This window comes from Trachemys scripta, chromosome 10, assembly GCF_013100865.1.
Source record: "Trachemys scripta elegans isolate TJP31775 chromosome 10, CAS_Tse_1.0, whole genome shotgun sequence".
Taxonomy (NCBI): Eukaryota; Metazoa; Chordata; order Testudines; family Emydidae; genus Trachemys; species Trachemys scripta.
The window spans coordinates 42,099,146-42,112,993 of record NC_048307.1 but is presented as its reverse complement, the minus strand read 5'-3'; the positions used below and the strand labels follow the sequence as shown (position 1 = coordinate 42,112,993).

General features: G+C 45.8%; 1 protein-coding gene across 10 annotated transcripts in view; it reads left to right on the top strand.

Moving 5' to 3' along the window:
- The window catches only part of NEO1 (neogenin 1), a 535,617-nt gene that overhangs the window by 417,864 nt on the left and 103,905 nt on the right, over positions 1-13,848 (top strand). For all 10 annotated transcript variants that reach the window (XM_034783480.1, XM_034783479.1, XM_034783474.1 and 7 more), the window contains exon 10: positions 13,050-13,198. In XM_034783480.1, coding sequence (XP_034639371.1) covers positions 13,050-13,198 — 149 coding nt within the window. The remainder of the gene's footprint in view (positions 1-13,049; positions 13,199-13,848) is intronic.

Sequence of the window (13,848 nt, the reverse complement as noted above, 5' to 3'; positions counted from 1 at the left end):
CATTCTATTTTGTCACAATATAGACTGCTTCAATTAACATGTCCAGATAAAAACTGAACTGAAGAAGGAGCTCTATGGAGCTTGAAAGCTTGCCTCTTTCACCAAGAGAAGTTGATCCAATAAAAGATATTACTTCACTCCCCTTGTCCCTCTCGTATCCTGGGACTAACACGACTATAGTAACACTGCAAATAGCTTAAAAAGTGTTAACCTGGAGTTGAGGTTGAGTAACTTAACCTTGTAATTGTTGGGATGTTGTAATTGTCCCAGAAATATGTGTGTTAAACCCAGGAAATTCAGAGTTAAGGATAAACTTAAGAGGGTCAAACATGCTATGTTACCCTCACAAAATTCTCTGTTACTCTCTCACTCTAGAGTAGGGGTTCTCAACCTTTTTCTCTCTGAAGCCCCCCTTGACATGTTATTATTCAGGGCCTGGAAGGGGGGGGGGGGGCCTCGGGGCAGGGGCCTTGGGCATAGGCGTAGTTTGATTTCTATTTTGGGGGGGGCAGGGGCCAGCAGGGCTCGAGCCAGCTCCGCATGGCAGGGTCTAGGGAGGGAGCATCACCCCCACCCCCTGACTCACCTCAGCAGGCCACCCAGCCTGTCTGGGTTCGGGGAGGGCCACACGACCAAAAATTATAACTCAAAGGTGGGGGGCTTAGCTCAAAAAGTTTAAAAACAGCTTAGGGTGCAGGGAGGTGGTCGCTAGGGGCTATGTGCATGCAGTGGGTAGCTCAACTAGCAGGGAGGGGGTAGCTGGGGCTGTGTGCAGGAAGGGGGTAGGTCAGGGTGCAGGAAAAGTGGTACTGGGGCTGTGCAGGCAGGGAGTAGCTCAGGGTGCAGGGAGAAGGGTACTGGGGCTGCATGCAGACAGGAGATAACTCAGGGTGCAGGGAGGGTGTAGCTCAGGGTATAGGGAGATGGGTATTAGGGGCTGTGTGCTGGGAGGGCTTCCCTGTGGTCCCTTGTCCCGGAGGGGTCTGCCAGCCATGGAGCTGGGTCTCCCCACCCAGGGGGCTCTTACCAGCTGTCTCTGTGGGAGCAAAGGGGACTGGAAGATGAGGAGCAGCTTCAACCTGGGGCACCAGCAGGGGAGGAAGGAATGCTGAAGCTGCCTGCTCCATGGCACCAGCCAGAGCAGCAGCTGTCCCGCACTGCCCGGCTGCGGCTTCCCGCCTCCGGCCTGGTCAGGGGGGCGGGGAGAGGAGATGAGGGGGACTCGGGGAAGGTGTGGAATTGCCTCCGGGACTGCCTTGATCTTGAGCTGTAGTTTGTGGGGAGGCAATGCCCTCCATTTCCCCAACTCTGCCATGTGCTCAGGGCTTCTGCCCCACAGGGAGCACAAGGGCTAGGGGCTCCAGGATTCAGCCCCGTGCCTCCCTGCTTCAGCCCCGTGGGGGCGCCTAGGATCGGAGCTTCAGCCACCTGCCTCCCCTGGTTTCAGCTCTGCGGGGTGGGGGGCAGGCGCTGGAGATCAAGGCTTCAGCCCTGTGGGGGAGGGGGCCCCAGAGATCGGGCCTTCAGCCCCGCGGGGGGGAGGGGAGGGTGCCAGGGATCGGGGCTTCAGCCGCTAGGCCCTGTGGCCCCCTTGAAAGGTCTCACGGACCCCCAGTTGAGAACCTCTGCTCTAGCGCACCCACCTTTACTCAGTTCCTAGGGCTCAAGGCATAATTCTCTTAATTTAGGCACCCACCCTTTCCTAGTTCCTAGGGCTCCAGGCTCTACTCCTGCTTCGGGCAAACACCCTTTCCAGGTGGACTCAGAGCAAACACCCTTTCCCTGTCGAGTCAGGGCTTAATCTTTTGCAGGTTTATGGTGTCTTTTACCAGTGAAAGAGCCTTACACAGTAATATCCTATGTAACCTCTATTTATTAACAATTACCGAAACCCAGAATGCACATGCTACTCATACAATGCTCACTACTCCCAATAAAAGAGATGAACATTTCTTGATGGCCAGTCAGGATCAGGTCCATCTGGGGGACTTCAGTTTCTGCCCAGTGTCATTGGTAGAGTGTTGAGGTCTGGCAGCTCTGTTCTTGGTGCTGTATCCTGGAGTTGGTTCCCAAAGAACTTCCTCTTGGACCCCAGTTTATATAGTGAAAATTGAGGCCTGCTTAGCTGTACCTTAACCAATCAATTTACTAAAATTTTACTAACCAATGCTAATATATTGTAACAAAATTTTCTAACCAATCCTCCCCCACCACCTTAATTGATTTACACCTAGCAAAATTAATTATGTAACAGACAGAAACAATCAAAGAACCGGACAGAGTTCATACAGACAAACAATAGAGAATTGGGGACCATAATGACAAAACAATAAAGAAATTAGGATTTCACAACCACAACTATTAATAAGTGATTTCTTGACAGACAGAAGGCTATCAAATTAAGTTTTCTTTAACCATTTTAAGATCTGTTTCTTTATCTGGTGCTAGTGGGTGCCATTAGGACGGGGTGTCCTTCTTAACAGCCTCATATTACATTGTTTTGATGTAAATTATACGGAATGTGAGGATGTGACTTCCTGCTTCTCAGCTAATGGCTGCTGCTCTTTTAATCTGCTGCAGATGAAGGCCTTAGACTTTAGGCATTGCAATATGTCTACAGATAAAGGCCTTATCCTTATAGCTAAGGTATGAAAATACATAGTTAAGGCACCCAAATCTTAGCTCCATCCTGTAGCGTTGCAGTGAATTGACCAGACAGTTATGATTAGTTTATAATGTTTGTAGTCCCAGGTTAGAAAGAAGTTTCATTTTCCCCCTCATGTTAGAGCAGAGTTAAGGTTGTTTTGTTATAAAGAATAATGGGGAAAACAAGTATTAATTCTTTATATACATGCACACAATATGGAAAGTTTGAAGAATCTGTTATTCTGTAACACCATTCAGGACCAAAATAATCTGACCCAGGGAACTAAACTTCTTAAAGGAGCCATTTCAAATTATTTTTAACTCCTAAATTAATTTGTAAATTGGAGTAAGTCTGTAATTTGGGGAGGGATACATGGTATTTGTCATATGAAACAAAGTGGGTGAATCCCTACTTCAGGCGCAAAATTCAACTCAGCCTTAACTATAGATCCATCCAACCAATGCTTCCATAATAAGATGCTGCAAATGTATTATATACAATACTTGCCTGTATATACATGTAAATGTTCACTTTTAAGGTATTGTATACTTAATCTAATATACTGTGGAAGTGTGGTTTACTTTTCATATAACTTACTTTCATTGATTCTGGCATATACGTAGTAGTAGACAGCAGTACAAGATACCCATATATGTGTGACACTTTGGGTATTCACTCAGACCAGTAAGGGGTTGTGTCACTGCCTGTCCTGTAGTCCTGGGTGCTTCTGAGCTGTGCAACTGTAGCTCAGCATCCTGACACCAGCAGCCTCCTTACAGGACGATGGCCTCACCCTGCCTTCCACCATCCTGGTTACTCCTTCCAAGGTGGTGGCAACAGCCCCTCGAGTCTCCCCCAGACCATCTCCTCTGCAGTGCTCAGCCTGTCGCACAGCAGCACTCACAAACCTTATCAAGTTCTCTGGTCCATTTAAAGAGACTACATAGCACTTGCCTGGTAGTTTGGCTGAGGATTTTACTCTTCAGCTTGAAACACTGCACCGAGATGATCGTGTAATAAACCAAAATTAACAAAGAGCAGATAGTTGAGTAATACCAAGTAGAGGGAATTGGGGTAGAAATGGTTAAACAAAAAAAATACGCTTCTAAGAGTAAACCGTAACTTAAGAAACTAGAACCTTTTGTTCAGAGTAGTTTTCTCACCACAGAGCTCAAAGCACCTAGTTTCTTTGTCTCTTCAGGTGAAAGACATCAATATGGTTCTCTGCTTATATCCTCGAAGTGTAACTGTGTTTTCAGTCAGGAAGCCCTTCTGGGGGCTCAGCTTGATGATGCATTTTAATTTTTGCAGTCTTCTCCCCCTGTCATGTTAATTGTATGGCTATCTCCCAACTTGCTAGTTTGGTGGCTTTGTTTACCTTTTATGTAAATGTACTTCCATTGTCTCTTTTTGCTTAATTTACATTAGAGACATGTTCCTTTGTATAGAGTGGGTAACTTAAGTCCTACCTGCCAACACATTTTTAGAATGTATTTCCAGCACATATTTATAATTTTTCATATATCACCCATACATACACAACTCAATACTATTAATGATCAGCGCATTACCAGTTTGCATATCAGACCTTACATGACACCTTTTAAATACAGATTATGACAAGAATGATTTGGGGCACACTGAGACACTGCTAGATACCAGGGGGCTCCCTGCCTTCTGGCATTGGAATGCTCTTAGAGTCACAATGTGCATCTAAGGTTGTGGAAAAAATAATGTATTTGAAATATAGTCTGTGACAGTGTAACTGTATCATAATGTGTATGCACAAGCAGGCAGAGTTTTGTAATAATGTCTGTCCTTGATTTTTTGTTTACTGATTTTTGAGTGCAACCATTTTTTAACCATGCAACCATAATGTTCTAGTAACATAGATGTAAAGAAGACAAATGGATTGGAATCAAAGGAACTGGGAAGCATTAATATACATTTTTAATTGTTTGTTTGAAATATTTAGTTGTCTACTGAAAAATCTCCCTTAGGATAAGAAAAGCCCTTTTAGAGATAGACATAGGATGGATTTAGCTGTTGGTGCTAATTCAATTAAATGATTCATAACCAAATAATTCAAACAGTCAGAGTGAACCAGATTTAGTTCTTTCCACTTTTGTAAGCAGATCTAATTATAATTTTGGCTGGGTCACTTTTATCCATGAGAGGAAGACAATAGTTTTCTTACAGGGAGTTAATCCCCCAGTTTCTAAATAGGCAAATTGGTCAGAAGATCTCTAACATGTTCTTTTCTTATCCCGGTCTGTATCCCTTACATTTATTGTCAATGGTAACTTCACTAGTCATCTGGTCATGTTATTTTTTGTGAGAAAACTGAGGCAAAGCTCTGCCTTCCTATCATCTTCTGTTCTCAGCTCACCTTCTCCATTGAGCAGCAAGCCAACAGCGTGCTTATTCTTTCTTTTTTTGTCTGACATATTTGAAGAACCTCTTCCTGCTGTCTCTAACATTTCTTGCCAGCTGTAACTCATTCTTGGCCTTGGCTTTCCTGATTTTGTCCCTACATGCTCCTACTATTCCCATGTATACTTCCTTGGTGACATGACCTTCTGTCCATTTCCTGTATGTATCTCTTTTGGTTTTTAGATAGCTAAAAAGCTCCTTGTGCAGTCACATTGGCCTCCCATGGCTCTTCTTATCTTTCCTCTGTGTCAGAATAGCTTGATATTGAGCCTATAGTATTACATCTTTAAAGAACTGTCAGCCCCTTTTGACTTCTTTTCTTCCTAATTGGTCTTTTCATGGCACCTTGCCTACAATTTCTTTGAGTCAATTGAAGTCTGCCTATCTGAAGTTCAGTGTCCTTGTTTTGCTGTTCTCATATCCTCCTTTCCATAGGATCTTGAATTCTATCAGATCACGATCACATCCTCCCAAGTTCCCAACTACCTTCACATTTGCAACTAATTCATCCCTGTTGGTCAAAACTAGATCCAAAATGGGTAACCCCCTGGTTGTTTCCTCAAATTTCTGAATTGGAAAGTTGTCCCCTACACATGCTAATAATTTGTAGGATTTGCAGGATTATGTTTTGCTGCAATAGTCTTCCAACAGATATCAGGGAAAGTTAAAACCCTCCATTAATACTAGCTCATGTGTGTTCGTTATCTTGTTACCTACTTGTAGAATGACTCATCTACTTCCTCTTCCTGATTTGGTGGTCTATAATAGACCCCCACCATAACATTGCTACTGTTCTTTTCCCTTGTTATCCTCACCCAGAGACTCTCAATAAGTCTTCTGCTCACTTCCCCTTGGACCTGAGAGCAAGTGAATTCATTCTTGACTGTATAGTGCAACACCTCCTCAAGGAAAACTGGCATAGCAGTAGCACTGCTGAGAAGGATCTGGGAGTTGTGGGGATCACAACCTCAACCCGAGTCAGCAATGTAATGCTGTTGCAAAAAAAGCAAATGCAATTTTTGTTTGCATTAACAGAGACATAGCATGCAAGTCACAGGAGGTGATAGTACCACTCTACTCAGTGCTTGTTAAGCCTCAGCTGGAGTGCTGTGTCCAGTTTTGGTGTCCAATGTATAGAAAGGATGTAGAGAAACTGGAAAGGATCTAGAGGCGAGCGACTAAGATGGTCAAAGGGATGAAATGCAAGTCATATGAGCAAAGGTTGAAGGAACTGGATATGTTTAATTTGGAAAAGAGGAGATTAAGGGGGGGATATGATAATGGTCTTCAGATATATGAAAGGCTGCAACAACAAAAAACTGAAGAAAAGTTATTCTGTTTTGCCATAGAGAGCAGGACAAGAGGCAGTGGGTTCAAACTCCAGCAGACGCAGGTGTCAACAGCTCCACCATGGTCACCAAAAGGGAATTCCTCCAGGATAGAAGGGCAGTTCAGCCCCTTGCCAAGACCCCACCAGTGCGATTAGGCACCTGAGTCTGCATCTGTGTCTATGTCACCGCCTTGGCAACACAACCAGTGGCCAGCGCAATGGCCTTATTGGAGTGCATGGGGCATGCCGGTGATGATGATGTCCCCTTCGCACCGCTTATCTGCTGTCACCTCGGAGCAACAGCTGGTGGTACCAGGCTCAGTGCATGAGACCTGCTCGGAGGTTGGGGTGGAGGAGACAGCGCCCACCCCAAAACTTCCCTCCCCCACCGGGGATGATGCCTCATCCTCATCCTCATCCCCAGATGAGGCGGTCGCAGGACTCTTGAGGGCCAACCCGCCAAATGATTTTAAGGAACACCAGGTGGAAGAGATGGCCAAGCAGGTGGACACTTTGTTCAGTGTCCTCTCAGCCTCTACCCCGGCAAGTGTTGCACTACCAGTGTATGACGGGGTCCTGTAAATTGCCTCTGGCAGACCCAGTCGTCCATCCCTCCCACCTCCAAAAGGGCCGAAAAGTAGTACTTCATCCCGGCCAAAGGGTTCGAGTACCTTTATACCCACCCACCTCCAGGCTCACTGGTTGTCCCTGCGGCTAACGAAAAGGACAAGCAGGGGCACACTAGTTCAACTCTCAAAAATAAAGAGGCCAAAAGACTGGACCTTTTTGAGAGAAAAATGTATTCAACAGCCAGCCTGTCATTCCGGGCGGTAAACCATCAGGCCCTCTTGGGCAGGTACAGTTTTAACTTATGGGACTCCCTCCATAAGTTCAAGGAGTCCTTCCCACAGGGTCTGGCCCAGGAATTCAGCAACCTGGTGGAGGAGCGCACCACAGTGGCTAGGTGCTCCCTCCAAATGGTGTGGGACGTGGCAGACAAGGCAGGTAAGATGGTCGCGGTGGCGGAGGTTATGAGGCGCAGTCTTGGCTTCAGACTGCCGTCCTGTCCCAAGACCTCTATCCAGGACCTCCCATTCGATGGGAATAGGAATGGTTTCTTTTCAGTGCAGACTGATGTGAGGCTGCGTGGATTAAAGGACACTCGGGCCACCCTTCACTCGCTGGACATGCATACGCTGCAGTCTGCATGGAAGCAGTTCCGGCTGACCCTGCCACCAAGGCCTTGGCAGCCCCGTCAAGGGTCTGCAAGGAGAAAGGATAGAGACACGAGCTTTAGGGCACGTCTTCACTACCCGCTGAATCGGCGGGTAGCAATCGATCTATTGGGGATCGACTTACCACGTCTAGTGAAGACGCGATAAAATCGATCCCCGATGGCTCTGCCATCGACTCCGGAAATCTACCACGGCAAGAGGCGGAAGCGGAGTCGATGGCGGCGCGTCAGCAGTCGACTGGCCGCCGTCCTCACAGCCAGGTAAGTCGACCTAAAATACGCAACTTCAGCTACGCTATTCACGTAGCTGAAGTTGCGTATCCTAGGTCGACCCTCCCCCCCTCCCCCGTAGTGTAGACCTAGCCTTAGTTACTGCCGCCCTTCCTCCTCCCGCTCACCCACGTAGCCTGGCCCGGTGCAGCATCCCGGGGGCCAGAAACGCTCATTTTGAAGGTGCGCTTGAGAGTGATGCCTGAATCAGGGAGCTCAGAGTGGTTCGCTTGGCCTGTCAGGCTTTTCGGTCCCACTTACAAGGTGGTTCAAGTCCTGAAGAACACCACCACGATGGACAACACCACCACATTTTATATCAACAAGGAAGGCAGTACAAGGTCGTCAGCCCTTTGCCAGGAAGCCCCCCGGCTCTGGGACTTCTGTGTACAGCATGCCGTTCATTTCGTGGCAGTACACCTCCCCAGGACCAGGAATGCATTAGCAAATCGCCTCAGCAGAGCCTTCTCATCTCGCCACGAGCGGTCACTCCACCCTGAGGTGGGCAGCGGGATCTTCCGAAAATGGGGATCTCGCGATTCGTCAGAACAGGAAATGCCACCTGTTCTGCTCATTTCGAGGGATCGACAGGGGCTCCCTGTTAGACGCCTTCTTACTTCTGTGGTCTGGAGCTCTGATGTACGCTTTCCCACCAGTGCCATTGCTTCACAGAGTCCTCATGAAGATCAAGCAGGACAAAGCCAAAGTTATCGTGATAGCACCGGCTTGGCCTCGCCAACACTGGTTCGGCATGCTGATGGACCTGTGAGTGATGACCCCGCTGCAGCTGCCCCTCTGGCCAGATCTCCTATCCCAGTATCACGGCAGGCTCCTGCACCCAAATCTAGCAGCACTGCACTTAACAGCTTGGTTATTGCATGGTTGACTGCTGAAGTGCAGAGTACTCGGCCCACGTCCAGCAGGTCCTACTGGGTAGTAGAAAGCCCTCCACTAGAGCAACCTATCTGGCCAAATGGAAATTATTCACATGCTGGACCTCGGCCCAACAGGTTAGGCCTGAGCAGGCCTCGCTGCAGTAGATCCTGGACTACCTTATGCATCTCAAGCTCCAGGGCTTGTCCCTTTCATCAATTAAGGTCCACTTGGCTGCCATATCAGCCTTTCACCCTCCGTTCCAGGGCAGGTTGGTCTTCGTTCATAACATGACTGTCCGGTTCCTGAAAGGTCTGGAGGGACTCTACCCCCAGGTCTGGGACCCAATCCCTCCATGGGACCTGAATCTGGTACTCAAGCGGCTCTTGAGAGCTCCCTTTGAGCCCTTGACATCCTGTTCCCTTCTTCTGCTTTTCTGGACGGTGATATTCCTGGTGGCGATAACTTCTGTCTGAAGATCCAGCTGCAGCTGCATCCGGCTTTCCTGTCTAAGGTGGTTTCGCAATTTCACATGAGCCAGGACATATTTTTGCCAGTCTTCCTCCCAAAGCCTCATAAGTCTGAGGAACATAGGTTGCACTCCCTCGATTTCAGGAGAACGCTAGCCTTCTACATCAAAAAGACCAAACCATTTCACAAGTCAACACAGTTCATCGCAGTGGCGGATAGGATGAAAGGTCATCCTGTGTCCACCCAGAGAATTTCATCTTGGATTACCACCTGTATTTGATTTTGCTATGATCAGGCAAAAGTGCCTCCACCATCGATTGTAACCACCCGCTTGATTGGCTCATGTGCCAATTCCAGATATCTCAGGGCCGCCACTTGGTTGTCCATTCACACGTTCATGTCTCACTATGCGCTTACCCAGCAAGCCCGAGACAACACGGGCTTCGGTAGAGCTGTATTACAAGCCGCACATCTGTGAACTCCAAGCCTACCTCCAGGAATACTACTTGTGAGTCATCTAGAATGGAATTGACGTGAGCAAGCACTCGAAGAAGAAAAAATGGTTACCTACCTTTTCATAACTGTTGTTCTTTGAGATGTGTTGCTCATGTCCATTCCATTATCTGCCCCTCGTTGGAGTTGCCAGCAAGAAGGAACTGAGAGGGCATAGGGCTGGCAGCACCTGATATACCGATGCATGAGCATGACACTTCAGAGGGCGCCACAGCCAACCCTACAGATACTACTAAGGCAAAAGTCTCTGACAATTGTGCACGTGGGCGCGCATGCACCTAGAATGGAATGGACATGAGCAACACATCTCGAAGAACAATTACAAAAAAGGTAGGAAACTTTTTATTTTTTAAAGGTCTGGAGCATCTCTACCCGCAAGTCCGGAATCCCGTCCCTCCCTGGGACCTGAATCTGATGCTGTCAGAGCTCATGGAGCTCTTTGAGCCTCTGGCTTCCTGCTCTCTCCTGCTTCTCTCCTGGAAGATTTCATTTGTGGTCGCAATAACATTGGCCCTGTCCAAGATCAGGGCGCTTACTTCAGAACCACCCTATATGGTCTTCTACAAGGATAAGCTCCAGTTGCGACTGCACCCAGCATTTCTGCCCAAAGTCGTTTCCCAGTTTCATACTGGCCAGGACATATACTTACCCGTCTTCTTTCCAAAACCTCATACGTCAGATAAGGAGCACAAGCTACACACCCTGGACATCAGGAGGGTGTTGGCCATCCACATAGATAGAATGAAGCCATTCTGTAAGTCAACGCAGTTGTTCATTGTGGTGGCAGACAGAATGAAACATTGCCCTGTTTCTACTCAGAGGGTTTCGTCTTGGATCATGGCCTGCATCCGTCACTGCTATGAGCTGGCGAAGGTGCCTCTGCCAGTGATCGTGATGGCACATTCAGCTAGGGCACAAGCATCATCAGCGGCCTTCCTGGCACAGGTACCAATCCAAGAGATCTGTAGAGCCACTAACTGGTCGTCTGTCCATACGTTTGCATCTCATTATGCACTTACCCAGCAAGCTTGAAAGGCTGGCTTTGGCAGAGCAGTTCTGCAAGCTGCAAGACTGTGAACTCCAAGCCCACCTCCATGGACACTGCTTGTGAGTCATCTAGAATGGAATCAACATGAGCAAGCACTCGAAGAAGAAAAAACGGTTACCTTCAAGATGTGTTGCTCATGTCCATTCCATTACCCACCCTCCTGCCCCTCTTGGAGTTGTCAGTAAGAAGGAACTGAGAGGGCATAGGGCTGGCAGCACCTGATATATCGACGCATGAGCGTGACACTCCATGGGGGTACCACAGCCGGCCCTCCGGATACCAGTAAGTCAAAAATCTCCGATGACTGCACACATGGGCGTGCCAAACCTAGAATAGAATGGACATAAACAACACATCTTGAAGAACAACGGTTACGAAAAGATGGGTAACTGTCTTGTCTATTTCACTACCTAAATCTGTATTTTTTAAGAATGGGATATGATTGCCAGTCATAAAGAAAATAAAGAGCATTTTTCAGTTCTGAAAGCCAAGAGTTTCTCCCTGAAGAGTAACAGAGGGTCCTGTGGCACCTTTAAGACTAACAGAAGTATTGGGAGCATAAGCTTCCGTGGGTAAGAACCCCACTTCTTCAGATGCATCTTGCATCTGAAGAAGTGGGGTTCTTACCCACGAAAGCTTATGCTATGCATCTTGCATCTGAAGAAGTGGGGTTCTTACCCACGAAAACTTATGCTCCCAATACTTCTGTTAGTCTTAAAGGTGCCACAGGACCCTCTGTTGCTTTTTACAGATTCAGACTAACACGGCTACCCCTCTGATCCTGAAGAGTAACCTTTATTCTGGAAGGTGATGAGAGTGACAACTTGCTTCTGTCCAAACCAGAAATTTCTGGGGTACTTGTGATATTTCCAGTTGTGTTGAGCTTTTGAGGGTCTGGTAGTTAATGAACTGTGCCTATCAATAATGGCTAGGTGGATTAAAACATCAGTAACTATACACAGTCCATGAGAGAAAAGACAGCTGCTCAGAATGTTGCCTATTTTAGTCATGCTGTTTAAAATGTAGTTTTATTGCCTCTTTTTCAAAAGTCTTTAGCGCTTGCAGCTGTCATTGACCCCAGTGGGAGATGGGGTTATTCCAACAGCTCTGAAAATCAGGCCATTAATTTTTATCTCTTATGACTCTGTGAAGATCTTTCTGATCCCATCAACCCTTAGTTTCTATAAATATGATTACTTTTAGTTCTGTTAATGTTTTATCTCTGTTCAGTACCACTTGTTCCTGTATTCCACACATAATTGCCTCAGCTGAGCATAGAAAGTGCAAATACTTTGAATGTGACTATACAAAGACAGCTAGATCAACATATTATAATTACTTAAGCATGTATTTTTTATCCCTTTTAAAGTGTATGGAAGTGGTTTTCTAATGTTAAAGCATTTGTTTTAAATGTAAGTGCCTTTGCAGAATCTACCTCAGAAACGAAATTTTCACAGTGACACGAAGAATGGAATAATTTTTGTTTGTTTTGGAGGAAGAGAGGGAAGAAAGTATTAGTGTCAGAAGTTCTTTGATTTTGCTCCATCTGTTACACCAGCTGGGCTGATATTTCTGTGTTCTTCAAAGCAAGTTCTGTTTTGGCATGAATGGAGAGGAGGTACATTCAGAATATCTCTCTGAAATGCAGTATAAAAAGTTCCAGCATATAATGTACGTTTGCAGTAGAACTGCTTTTGAAATCAGAAGTTGCTCTGTGGTCTGCAGCGTTTGCAAATAACAAGATTAAAAAATGAGGTTTTCTATCATTTGAGACAATACCATATCTCTCAATCTGCCAATTAGTGAAATGGAGTTCAGGTATTCTGAAACTGAGGTAGTGTGGAAGAGGGTGGAAAATTACTGGAACATTTTATCTCTCCTTTACACCAGTTTTATGCTTATGTGGCTCCTTTGATGTCAGGGAAGTGACATCCATATAAAACTGGTGTAATGGAGTGGAGTTTGATTCACTGTTAGTAGAATGTGCCTAAAAGTCTATGCACAATATGTAGGGATAAGTTTGCAGAAGGGTGGACTCCCATTGCGGACACAACTTGTGCCTGCAAAATGTACAGTAATATTAATGGATTTGTTCAGTTACCCAGAATACCTGTTTTAAGGAGGATTTCAGTGTTGATTGCTTTTTTGGGTTTGTCTCAGTACGTTTAGCAATGTCAAATTTAATAGTTACGTTTGATGAGTTTACACTAGTTTCATGTTTATGTTCCAGTTCAACTTCCTGGTCCAGCACCGAATATTCGAGCATATGCTAATTCACCCATTTCAATCACTGTCACATGGGACACACCGTTGTCGGGCAATGGTGAAATCCAGAACTACAAGCTCTATTACATGGAAAAGGGGACAGATAATGAACAGGTATGATACCTATATCTCTCAGGACAGAATATAATGCCAGTTTAACTCTGATCATACAGCCATATGCCCAGTAACAATACTTTCTAGTTATAACACTTTTCCTCCGAGTTTCTCAAAACATCCTGCCAATCATTTGACTGGCAGTTTGGATAATGCCAGCATATTAAGGGTTAAACTGTGGAGCTATAGAAACTGAATGTCCCTCTGAAAAGAGGAACTGTGAGTTTTATAGTATTATGGGGTTCATGAAGTATGAACATAACGGAATTAAGGCAGTATTCTATGTTCTAACTCATCTCATATAGCAACAAACTGATACATGACTTGTTTAGGCCTGATCTACACATAAAAGTTGCACGAGTTAAACTAAAATTAGTTTAAAAACAAATTAGTTAAACTGATGTAAACTCCTATGGATTTTCTTATCAGTTTACAATTGACTTGTGCTGGTTTAGCTTTTACCAAGGCAAGATGAATCGACATAATACAATTCATATCAATATGTGTTTTCATACTGGAGGTTGCATGGTTTTAACCAAATTGCTCATTTTAAAACTGATTTTAGGTAAGCTGCACCAGCCTTTACATGGACAATGCCCCAAATTAGCGAATATGTATGAACAAATATTTATGGAAGGGCAAGACTGGAT